The sequence below is a fragment of the Carya illinoinensis genome, chromosome 10 (genome assembly GCF_018687715.1).
Source record: "Carya illinoinensis cultivar Pawnee chromosome 10, C.illinoinensisPawnee_v1, whole genome shotgun sequence".
NCBI classification, from domain to species: Eukaryota; Viridiplantae; Streptophyta; class Magnoliopsida; order Fagales; family Juglandaceae; genus Carya; species Carya illinoinensis.
Window position 1 is genome coordinate 11,914,000 of NC_056761.1, and position 13,666 is coordinate 11,927,665.

Here is a 13,666-nt window from a genome sequence, read left to right on the forward strand (position 1 = left end):
TCGTCCAATCCACGCACGAATCACTCGTCGTTGTTAGCTGCTTAAGCTCCTCAATTTCTCCGTCCATTTTCATTCTCAATCTCTTTCCCTTTTTCTTTCATATGAATCCAGCTCCTACTCACTTTCTCTCTGCATCCCATCTCTCGCTCTTTACGTGTGTCGTCGTTTTTTTCTTTTCTTGGTCTTATCGGAGTTGATCAGATGGCCACCTTGTTTCAGGGAGTGAGTGCTGCAACGGCTTTCTCGACCTCCAAGTTCCTCGACTCCAGCAAATTCCAGCTCCCTTCTCGAAGATCCCTCTCAGGTTTTCCTTCAACTCCATTCCTCTGGCTACTCGCCATCTCTTTGACAGTTTGACCAAGATATCAATATGTAATCCTTGGATTTTATCCCCATGTTTGGTTTGGTTTGGTTTGGGTTCTGGTTATATTACTGGGCTGGTACAGTCTGGGATTCATGGAAAAACTGCGATACAAAATGTGGTAGTCTTTGACATTTTCTCAATGGTAACACGCACATATTCATTTGGTGTTTGTTTGATTTGATTCAGAGAGGAACGCAAGCTTTCTTGTTGTGAGATCTGATGGAAGGGTTGTCCCACGTTCGAACGCGAGAGGGCGCAGGGCAGTGCAGTTGATTACTAATGCAGTTGCTAACCCTCTCTCTGCCCCGACTCATTATATTTTCTTCTAATTATATCTAGTTTTGTTTTTTGTGGACATTGAATTTTGATCCTGCTTGTGGGTTTTTGTAGGCTAAACCCGACAGTTTTGCGGCTTCTACGGCTTCAAAACCCGGGTATATACTTCTTTTCTGTGATCATTGTGGAATACTTGGTACTTATGAAAGCTATGTAGAATGCTTGATGGTGCTATTTGGCGCACTTTGAAGATAATGCAACCACAATTTACTCTAGCAATGGATGCAGAATTTTCATTGATAGCGGATTTAATTTGCTAACAAGGTCTGCAAAGATAAACACAACCAAATAATATGATTTATCTCATGTAGATATTCCTCTCAATGACTGCGGTAGCTTCCTTATAATTATTATGCTGTGTTTCTAATAAGTTTCAAATAATTAACTGGGGACCAGGGATTAATTATCTCCTAAATGATACGAATAAAATCTATTTTATAGTTTACTAACTACTTTCTGTATGATTAGATGGCCTTTGTATTTGATTAAATTCCCTTCTTTATCCTCATTATAATATGGTCTTGTTAACACCCCCGGTGCTTTGTTTGTTGGCTCCTATGATTTCTTTGCTTGTGAATTTTTTTTTTTTTTGATAAGAAAACTACTTGAAAAAGCTGGCCCCCAGTTTTTTCAATCTATGCAGAGTGAATAAGTTGATTCTTTCATATTTCCCATTTCATAGCGTTTAGATCTGTAGCCACAAGATGAGATGCTTGTAAAAGTTTAGATTTGGTCTAAATGGATCTTCTACATTGTATATGATATTCGTCAAACTTCTGAGGTTCTACTTAAACATCTAGTCCTTGATTATGAAGCGCTTGTCAGTTTCATCAAGTCAAATTTGTTGTTTTACTGCCTAAATAACTATCAAATGTACATAATGCCTGGAGTCTGCAAAGTTGCTTACCATGTCGATCAACAATGTTATCTGAACTCAAAAGTTGGCTAGCATTTGAGCTGGACGCCCTGCAGTGCTTCTATCTACTGAGCAGTCCTAGACAGTGCCAAAGGCAACATATGAGTTTTAATCTACTCAGTTCAACATACAAATTAATGTTCGTATCTGTTGCGTGTGTCAGAGAGGAGCGGCAGTAGGAGGTGCTTTTGCATCATGCTCCAGATGTATTATTGAAAAGATGCCATCAGTGTTTGGCATTTTCAGATGAATTGAGAAAGATTTCTCAAGCAAACATTTTCTTACATCTCAGTGCATTAGTACTTGCTAGAAAAAAATTTTCTATTTTCTCCCAGCTTAAGCATCATTGATGCATTAGATTGAAATTCTGGAGAAAAAATAGAGACCTCTCGACACCAGGTTTGGCATTTGGATGAAGCATGGGTCCCTTATAGGTATCTCTGCTTCTTATAGTATATCACAGATGCCCTTTGGAAAAAAAAAAATCACAGATGCCCTAACGAGGTGTATCGGTCAGAGATTACTCAGAAAATCACATCTTGCTTTGTGTGTCGATTATTGGAGTTCTTAGATTGTCTTTTCTCTGGTAGTTTCTGATGGGCTGTAGCTATTATAAGTTTGCATGGTACCAGGCTGGTGGCACCATCTGTTTTTCTTTTTGTTTATTTTTCTAATAGTTTCGGTTACAGATGTGGTGCACTGTTTTCTTGAGCAAATTGCTTCAGACAGTCGAGTTTGCTGCTTGTAATTTTTTTTTTCCTGTTCAATTGATATTTTCTTTTCTCGTGTCAGATTATCTGACACGTGCTGCGTTTATGCTATCATTGAACTCATATTTTTTGATATTTCATATATTTAGTATTCCTGGTATTTACTTCATAGATACTGTAAATCGCTGATTGTTAAATTAATTAATAAAACAAAGCTTAATGGAAGAAGTTGATTCTGCTTGAAGATTTTGTATGCTAATTTTGATAATTATAATTCAACCGTAATGTCGGGGGTATTGTGCATGCATTTAACAGCCACTCGATAGGTGCTTTTACTTGGTTTTCTGTACCAATACTTCAAATCACCATGCAACTTATTTGACTTCTACTGATTTATGCTTCCCGTCACACGATATAGATGATTCTTAACTCGAGACTCTAGTCCAATTGTTTGCTATTAAATCATTAATGTTACGTCTCCAACTCTCATATACGGACACATGAAAATCGAGATATCGAGATGATGACAACATGGTTCACACATCCCATCGCTAAGTATCAAGTGTGTGCATATGTAAAAAGTATACAACAAAAACGCTGCAGAATAGTATAAGTTGGTCAACTAAGTATCATAATTGTTTAAATACAAATTCGCTTAAATTAAAACAATGTATTTAAAAGTCATACAGTTATCCAATATAAGTATCATACAAACCAAATACAATAACCAAAAGTGGGTAATAAATCCCAATCCATGAGAAATTGATCCCGATCACTCCTCCGATAGAGCCGCATCCTAAGGCTTTGCATCTTCATCTACATCAAAATCCACGGCACTAAGAAATAGTATTGCAGGTAAGTAATAATCCAACCAACTCACAAGATAAAAATACATTCATGCAATAACAATATACATGCACATGATGACATATGCACAAAACCTAATAATCATCTCTTCCAAAAAATGAATATTTTACAATGCACGCTATAATCTCATTTTGGCCCAAAAACCAAGTTCATTAAAAATATCATCTGCCATTTTCACAAAAAATGGCCCAAATATCCAATTAACACTGTAGGCGAGAATTGCAAACGAGACTCTACTACCATCCATACCGCATGCGTTGTAGGTAGGACTCTACCACAATCCCTACTTACCACCATCCACTGCATGCACCGTAGGCAGGAATCACAGACATTACCACCATTTCTACAGTTCCTTTTACCTTTCTTTCAATCTATCAGAGCATTATAGGCGGGACTCTACCACCATCTATGCTTACCACCATCCTTACCGAGTGCACCGTAGGCGAAAATCACAGGCGAGATTCTACCACCGTCCCTGCTTACCACAATTCCTACAACAACTCTCTGTTAAACTGTTCAATCCATTATTTCAAACACACCAAAAATCATTTCTCGTATAAAAATCCAATTTTCAAATATATATATGGACATGCATGCCATTAAGCGAAAACCCAGTTTTCATTTTACAAATATGAACATGCGTGCACTATACAATGCATGACACAAAACAAATATCCAACAACCAACGAATCCCAACATCAACCAAACGCATAAACAACTCCGTTCCTCATCCCAACCGACCCCTGACTCCTCGGCCACAATCCGGCACAACCAACCAATTCACAAAATATTTGTTAATGTAAAATATATTTAAACCTCAAAAGTTATTCAAAAAATACTTACAACACTATAATATAATTTTCGGAAAATCAATGAGCTACAAAAGGTATCGGCAAAGCAACGTCACAGTGCAAAATGCAATATGGCCGTAGGTCTCAAAATACCCAAATTTAAACAGAGACAAACGAAAACTAGGGAATGCTAGGGTAGGACTTAGGGGTGTTGGTGAAGCTACTGGTGGTGGTGATGGTTGGCCGTGGGTGGTTGAAGCCAAAAAGTCCAAATCGAAAAATGTGATGGTTGAGTTTCATTGGTGGTGGATCAGAGCTAGGAAAGGGTGGTTTGGGTTGTTAGGAGGCCGGTGAAGAAGTGGTGAATATATGATGGCCAACGGCAACACGACGACAGCATTGAAACACAAAAGGGCCACGCCTTGGATTCTCTCGTGGCATTAACGGCGACATAAAAGGGGACGATATTGGAAAGAGTGGGACGCCGGCCAAAGGGGAACCAGGTGGGAGGGGCAGTAACGTCCACTCGGGCACGCTGGGAGGAACAAAAAAATGACAGGGGAGAGGGGGGAGAAAGACATCGCGCGTGGGGAGAAAAACAGGGGAAAAATGAGAAGTGTTTATTATAATTATAATAAATAAAATAATTTATTTAGTTAAAAACACACGGAAATATGGGATATTACAGTTAATGCATTTGTGTGCACACTTATTTTCATATTCATCCAGCATATATTGGAAGTGTTGATTTGAATATCTTTTATGTTGGTGCTATGGTCATCTTTCTGCTAAGATTTGCAATTGGGTAATAACTAATATGAATTTATTTCCCTTTACATTGCCAAACAAAAGTACATCAGCAGCATCATAATAATATTTCCTTGCATCTTTACATAGTTTTTAGTTTTGGGTATCAATGAGTCAATGTTCTATCCTTAGGCATGAACTTTTACTTGTTAAAGCCCTAAGAGAAGACTTGGAAAGAGAAATGGATAGGGATCACCATGTGTGTGTTATGGGTGAGGATGTGGGTCATCATGGAGGGCAATTCAAGGTGACCAAAGGCCTGGCGGAAAAGTATAGGGATCTCAGGGTTCTTGACACCCATATTGCTGAGAAATCCTTCACAGGTATGGGTATTGGAGCTGCCATGACTGGTCTGAGGCCAATTATTGAGGGTATGAGCATGGGATTTCTCCTTTTAGCCTTTAACCAGATTTCCAACAACTGTGGCATGCTCCACTATACATCCGGTGTCCAGTTTAAAATTCCAGTTGTTATTTGTAGACCCAGTGGATCAGTTGGTCGGGTTGCACATTCCCATCGTCTTGAGTCATATTTTCAACCAATCCCTAGAATCCAAATGGTGGCATGCTCGACTCCATATAATGCGAAGGGCTTGATGAAAGTTGCAATTCGAAGTGACAACCCGGTGATACTTTTCAAGCACGTTCTACTTTACGACCTCAAGGAAAGAATTCCAGATGAAGAATATATATGTTCTCTAGAAGAAGGTGAGATAGTTAGGCCTGGGGAGCATGTCACTATTTTAACCTACTCCTGGAAGAGGCATCATGTAATGCAGGCAGCTAAAACTTTGGTTAATAAGGGTTATGATCTTGAAGTAATTCATATCAGATCACTGAAACCTTTTGATCTCTACACGATTGGGAATTCGGTGAAAAGACGCATCGAGTGTTGATACTAGAAGAGTGCATGCGGACTGGAGGGATTGGTGCTAGCTTGACGGCTGCTATTGCTGAGAATTTCCATGATTATTTGGATGCCCCGATTGTATATCTATATTCGCTATTGGGAATTTGGACCTCTCAAATTCACCGCCCTAAAATCTACTATTTGCAAGAATAATAAGAAAAATAGAGAAATAATAACAACACAACAAATTTACATGAAAACTCCAAAACAAAAGAAAAACCACTAGACCCAAAGAAGAAAATTTACTATATGAAAATTATTACAATCACACAATTTTTCTCCTCACTCCAAACACACCACAAAACTACCCCACTAGTAAAACTTTAACTTTACACCTCTTCCCCTTTTAGAAAAGGCTAATAGAGAAATTTAACTAAAGTCAAAAGTTACTAAATAAGCTTTCAACTGGTGCACTTAGACTAAGAGATTAAGCCTCTTATTTATAACTTAAAGTGCACTCAAACTAAAAGACTAAGCCTCTTATTTATAACTTAAAGATTTTGCTCCTTTATTATTTCCCACCGGTGTGGGACTAAATAAATGAGCAATTTAGTCAACAATCTCCACCTTGCGACTTTGACTGATCCCACAGCTAAGCTCCATCTCAATGAAAATTTTCATAGATTCCGCTATCATACTTCACCATAAAAGCATACCTTCTCAGAATAAACAAATTCCAAGCATTTCACTTATGCCTTTGTCGAAAACAACATTGCTGAAAATTATGGTGTAACTTCCACGTTTGACTTTCCTGAAAGTTCATCAGCCATCGACATGAATTTCCACCATACACCCTGTATCAATGCTAAACCAATGCATGTGTGCAAACTTGTGTACCCGCTAATATTAACACATCCTCTATCATGGCAACTTTGGGAATTAGCGACATGCAATGAGGATATACATGTCTCTTTTTCTATGGAGAGAGACACAACATTAGTATCAATACCAGTATTTCCATTTACTGACTTAGAGCCACTTGTCGAATTCGCTCCTTGTACTAGCCGTTCTACCAGTCGCTAGTATAACTGCTGACTTCAGGGGTTGGTCTACCTTTTAAAGTCTTGTGTAAACCAATTTCTCCACATCAAATCTAATAGGATTTGAAGCCCTACTTCCTGACATTACTTTGATGAATTTTATTGTAGAAATGAATAGTACCTCACTAAGTCAGTTCCCATGAAAGATTGGAGGGTCACAATGGACACACTTAAAATTTTCAATTTCCTAGACAGAACCTCCTTAGACTGTACGTATCCACACTACCACACCAAAGCTCCACCCCACAAAAAAAAAATAATAATAATAATAATCTAGTGGCTCTAATACCAATTGTTGAAAATTTGGACCTCCCAAATTCACTTCCCTAGGATCTACCCTTTCCAGGAATAACAAAAAAAAATAGAAAAATAACAATAACATAAGAAATTTACGTGGAAACTAATTCCATATTGGATTCAAAACCTTCACAGTATTAGATCGCAAAAGAGGCGTCATGGTCCTTATGTTCACAAAGAGGCTCTATGCAACAATTCTGTTAAGAAAATTACTCTTGCAATTGATTTTTTTCCTTAAGAAAATGTAATAAAACATCATGGTCCTTAGATTTCATTGGTCAGAAACTCCTGTCTATCTCTCCTCTGCCTTGAGCTCTTGCATGCCTGTCCCCCACTTTCCCATATGTGGCAAAGGAGAGATCCCAGTGCCGGAGATTTCGGCCCTTCTTGTACCGGCCAGCCATTGAAGGTCACTTGTAAAGAGCATGTTTGGATAATGAGATGATATGAATTCTGTAAATAGTATTGAAATGATTTGAGTTAAGATCTTTTATAATTTTATTATACTTTAGAAAATGAGAGAAAATTTTGAATAAAAATATTATAAAGTCAAAAAATTATTTGAATAAAATTTTTTAATATAACTTTTGTTTTAAATTTAGAAAAGTTGTATTTTTTTTTTTTTGAAAATTTGAAAAGGTGGTGATAATTAAATAAAAATATTGAAGATTTAAAATTAAAAAATATTTTATATTTGATTAATATTTGAAAAAGTTAAAGGATGATGTTATTGGAACTGATGTCCCTACCGATAATCCAACCTATAAGTACATTTCAGAATTTTTTTTTTATAAAAAATACATAAACTCAATAATATTCACTTACTTAATTATTAAGAAAAAAAATTTTAAAAAAAAGGAAAAATCTATCAACCGTCGATCATCTATCAGTTCAATCAGCATTATCCAAAGTTAAAAGCATAAGTTACTATCCTTATATCTCCTTAATTATATTTTCTCCCTTTCCATTTTTTTTTTTTTTTTAAGTAAGTAGGCATTCATGAATGAACTAAAGGATTATAAGATACAAGGTTCAATGAGGTGGAAGCCTCCTACAGTCTTCTCAAAACTAACAAATACAACACGAAAAAAATAAAAAGTAGAATGTAGAGCCAAAAATTGGCTCCCTCCAATTTCTTACAAAGGGAAGATGCTCGAAGTGATTTTAACGTAGTCTGATAAATAGACTATTAGACTATGGCTAGAAGTCGCAGTGAAGATAGAGTTGTGTGCTGCATTTTGTTAGACTAGATTGGCTGAAAGAGTTCACAACCACTTCAACTTGTTGCTTGGTTAGGGAATGTAGAAACATAGAATAATAGCAACCGGAAACTGTATTGAATCAAGGGCAACCAGAACTTGTTAGGATTTGGAAATCTAATTCATTAAGTTTAACGGATCATGTTCAGGTTAATCCATATCGTATAATATACACAACTTAACATGACATGAATACGATTCGTTAACATGATTTGTCACTCCTAGTTTTCACGTCAAGTAATCCCATGTCTGTTTTCAACATGATTTGCCACTCCTAGTCTTCCCTCAGTTTTTATTGTGCTTCACAAAGGTAAAATTCTTGAACATTCTTATGTTTTCAATTTCTATTTCTATTATTTGCTTCATTTTCGGAACTAGTATAATATGTGTTTGTGGGGAAAGTATATTGTTGAAATGGGGTTTGCTTTGTGGTCTGTAGAATGTATACTCAAGTTGCTTGGTCTATATGTTTTGTGGTCTGCTATGTGTATGTATTTCATAAGAACAAAATGCTTAATTTCTATTGTCGCTTCTTCATTGTTCAAAAGATCTCTCTCTCGGCTTAGCTGTGTTTTGTTTGCTTGGCTTTTTAGAATTTGTTTAAGTGGTGTTTGGTGGTATTAGTCGAGGATAAAGAAAACTAACAATATGATTAATGAAATGAAGAAGCAAAAATATTGTGGACATCTGAATGCAGTGGAAGAAATAACACTACATGGTAAGCAAAATCAAAGAAGATGAGGAACTTGCACTGCTACAAAAATAAAAAATAAAAAGAAAAATCTAGAATGTGTTTAGGTGGTTTGCAACCACAAACAAACTTTGTGGTTGGTTTAATTATTTCCAATTTTTTCTTAGAATGTATTTTGGTGTTTCTTTTGTACACTTTCTATGTACATACCTTTGAATACATGTTTCTTTTATTTTTCTTTTCTACAAGTATTATAATGAGATATTCCCAAGCCTATCTTATTAGATAAGAAGACTGACTTTGTTTGAATTTGGCTTGGGCACGTTTGGGTGGATGTTTATCCAAGTTGGAATTTTTTTTTTTAATAATAGAGAAGAATATTGTTGCATGCTAATATATGCTTCTCAAAAATCTTCATAGATCTCTCTTTCCTCATTGCGTGTTAGTTAGAATTGTTAGTAAAACTTTTACAAATTATTATTGGTGGTGATTGAAGTTTGAGTGGGACTAACTCAATGCCTTGAATGGCTTGTGTTTATATTGTCAGGGCAGAGTTCTTCTTAGTGGCTCACTAACTGCTATTACTTGTATTGTCTCATTGTATATTAGTGCTTTTCCTGCCCCTCTTTCCTTGGAAATAATATATATTAGTGCTTTTAGAAATCATGTTTATTTTTCTTAGTGGCTCATTTTCCTTTAAAGATCATAGTAGAGAGGAGAGTAGCGGTGATGAAGGCAGATCGTGATAATTATGCACAACTAGAACTTGAGAAGAAAAGTTTGAAGCGAAGATTATGAGATTGGATCTTATTGGCATGAATGCCATGCATCAAGACAACTTCCTTAATATTTAGATGGGAATTTATGAGGCATCGAAGAAGAATTTCGAAGGTACATCCACATTTCCATCCACACCTTATGTAGGTGTGTAACTGTTGGGCAGATTTGCAAAATTCTGCTTTTAGTGGCTATCCAGCCACATATAACATGAGGCTAGGTAGCAACTATAGGTCTTATTTTTGTTTGAAATGGATGATATTCTTTTGTGGATGAGATCTAATTTTAAACTTTGGCAGCTGGAAATGGACGATATCTTTTTGTGGGCTGGACGTTGTAAATTTTTGGAATTGTGGGTAACATTGCAAGTAGAATCATTTCATGCTATTTGTTAAGTTTGGAAATTATTTTATAGATTTGGTTTGGTTGGATTTAATTTCCAAGATATTTTGTATTTGGATTGTGGGGATGTTTGTCTATGGTTTGGATTTAATTTTTAAACTTGAACTTGTGTCTGATTTTGTGTATAGTTAACTTGCATGTACCAAGAAATACTAAGTTCAGATTTTTCCAAATTTCCCTCATGGCTATATTAAGTTCTAATTTTCACAAAATTTTCTTGCTGCTAATGCAAGTGGAAACACACATAGACATGCTACCTAGCTAATTACTACTCTTTGTGTTTGTTTTTCAATGTAATGATGTCCCACTGCAACGAAGATTGATTCCTAAAATTCTTGGAAATAATGTTTTAAAATATATGAAAAGAAAATTAATAATAATATTATCAAACAAATGTATTATATTATTATTTTAGCTAATACATGGATAATCTAATGTGGAGTTATCTCTTGAATGGCTTTGACTTTAAGCAAAACATGTAGTTTTAGCCATATTAGCCAAATTTTGGCTTTGGCTTTAGCCAAATCATTGTCAATGCTCTTTGTATATATAGTTTGAAAAATAAAATAAAATAAGGTCTATAATATATAGGATAAAATAGTGTTATAAATTTATCATAATAATGATGATAGAAAGTCCATAGATATCTATACGATAAGTGAAAATACTTATGAAAAAGCAGTGGTTCTACTCAACACTACACCTAGAGGGGGGTGAATAGGTGTAATCTAATTTTTATGGCTTTTTGAAAATTAGACAAACAATCAGTTAATAAATGAATTAAATAACACAAATAATCAACGCATGATTTTGATCACGAAGTGGAAACTCATTTGAAGAACATCTTCAAAATCTAAAACCACTCTGGGTGTAAGACACCACCTCAAATCCACTATAGAAATTTTAGTTTGTTATAACCAATTTAGAGACACTCACAAAACCTTTGTAGTAGCTAAACTTGGCTTGCAACACCACGAGTGACCCACTCAATCTCTACACGCATGTAGTGTCGGAATTCCGACCTTCCTATAGCTTCCCACGAGAACCTCTCGATCTCTGCATCAATGGCAGCTCCGGACTCCTCCGGCCAACAAAAATGTCCACTTCAATGGACTCAAGTAAGAGTTGATTTTGAATGTGTTGTGGTGGAGAAATGTTTATCTAAGAGAGAATCAATCAAATGGGGGAGAGTTTGCTCTAAGAAGTTCTTGGAAGCCCTTAGGGTTTTTGCTTTGATTCTCCACCCATAGAACAGAAGTTAACCTGTTCTATTTATAGTTCCCATCAAATGAGGCGTTCAAAACCCTACATTGTAACTGATCTGGAACATTGGCTCGAGCGAAGGTCGAGCGCCACAATCTGCCAAAGTTCGCTCTAGCGACATGTCGAGCGAGTATCAAGCGGTCGACTCTGCCTGCGTCCGCTCGAGCTCAGTGTCGAGCGAGGGTCGAGCGACACACTCTGCCTAGGTTCGCTCGAGTTCAGTGTCGAGCGAGGGTCAAGCGAGATACTCTGCCTAGGTTCGCTCGAGCTCAGTATCGAGCGAGGGTCGAGCGGTTGAATCTGCCTGAGTTCGCTCGAGCTGTATGTCGAGCGAAGGTTGAGCGGTGCAATCTGCCCAAGTTTGCTCGAGCGCTCTGTCGAGCGAGGGTCGAGCGAAGTCACTTTCTTTGACCAGTCTTCAAGCCTTTCCGCAACAACATTTGTTACAACACTATTTTACATAGATTTTCACAAGAATATGCCAATACGCTCATTTTTCCCTCAATAACTTACAATTATTTTAAAAAATAAATAAATATTAGATGTTTTCATGTTAAAATATATATAACATCCTCATTTTAAATTATTTTCGTAGGCCTCAATTCACATCGAGTGGTGGCCACCGATTACTAATTAAAGAGATCCTCTCAACTTTCAAAAACAAAAAGGAGATCCTCCTTAATTAATATAATAGGCTTCAAACGACAGGGAAACTATCTATAACAACGTGATTTACAAATAACGGATTCTGAATTAAATAGGTTTACCGTAAACTGATTTCTCCAGTTTGAGAGACGAGGGAGATGGATATACGAATTATCTAGTAGCTGGCTAATATATATTATTTATTATTCTCTATATAAATATTTTGACAAAATTAAATGAGCATTAATATATATTATAAAATCCACTTTAAAATTTTAATTGTCTAAGTTAGAGAAGCTAGCCATTTCAAGTAAAGTATATGATCGAATCAAACGTGTTACTTTAGGTATTATTTATAGAGATATTATGGCGTAATAAAGATGATCAACTTCTAAAATATATCTCGAAGACTCTCCGTATTAATTAGAACGATCTCCTTCCGGATCATTACCTTTAATGTGTATCAATAAGACCGTTCTTGAGTTTGCAATCAGCTATTAGACTTTCGTTATAATGGATCCGTGGACGTACCAAATATCCCTTCCAGAATCAGACGTCGAGCGCATGAATAGAGGGCAGAGGACATGCACTTAATTTGATTAAATATAGCAGTCATATTCACTTCTAAATAATGATAAGTAATTAATTAATAAATGCTGCATGCATATATGCCATAATTGGTAGGCTTTTGCAAGCAGATTCTTCGCATGCATGAAAAAACAAGACAATAGAAATGGCTCATGCATTTTAGTTTTTATGTGAACATTTATTATTAATTAATGCATGTTTATAATTACATGTGTACTTATTAATTTTTTTTTTTTCCTTTAACATTTTTCTGAATTCACGGTTTGAATTAGTAACACGTTTTAAATAATTCCTTGCCTCTTTAAGTATTTTGAAAATGCGTCATTTAACTGCGCATGATATTCCATCATGACGGACGTTGGGGAACGCTAGCTAGTGCACGTACAGTGTTTTGCCTTTATTCCTTTCTTACAGCAGTATTAGTTTTTGGCCACAAACATACAATAAAACGGACACCTAGAACGGTTGACAATGTCGCGATACTTTTCAAGAAAACGCCGCTGATATAATCTTAAGAGTTAAAAATTTAACTAAATTAGTATCTAATAATTTTAAAATTTTTAGATTAATGATTAAGTCTTTAATAATTAGTATTTGGACTACATCACGAGTTCAAATCACAGAAAATGGACCTATAAATTGAATTAAATGTCTTAGTACATTATATGAATATAATTTTAAGTTTTTAATACTAATAGATAAGTTAAGCCACCAAAAAGGAAATGATTATACTAGGTGAGTGCCGATTGAGTAGGCCACCGTTGACATCGAATTCAGAAGCGTGGTGAAATGTTAGGATCTTGAATGTTAAACTATTAACCAAATTAATATCCAATATTTCTAGAGTTTTGGATAAATGGTTAAGTCTTTAACATGTAGCCATTATTGTTTTCTCCCAGCACTAAAACTATATATATATATATAACTAGTAATTGCATGTGTATTATGCACTCCATCTAGATCGAACTTTGGTAAAGCCTTCAACGTTCAAGTTCTTCAATTAA

The 13,666-nt window shown here is 35.8% G+C and overlaps 1 protein-coding gene across 1 annotated transcript; it reads left to right on the forward strand.

Moving 5' to 3' along the window:
• On the forward strand, positions 1-5,853 carry LOC122278425 (pyruvate dehydrogenase E1 component subunit beta-3, chloroplastic). The gene is given in 5 exon segments (XM_043088613.1): positions 1-304; positions 551-648; positions 755-798; positions 4,924-5,663; positions 5,666-5,853. Coding segments are annotated over 5 exon segments (1,173 nt in total). The 5' UTR covers positions 1-201.
• The last annotated feature ends 7,813 nt before the right edge of the window (positions 5,854-13,666 follow it).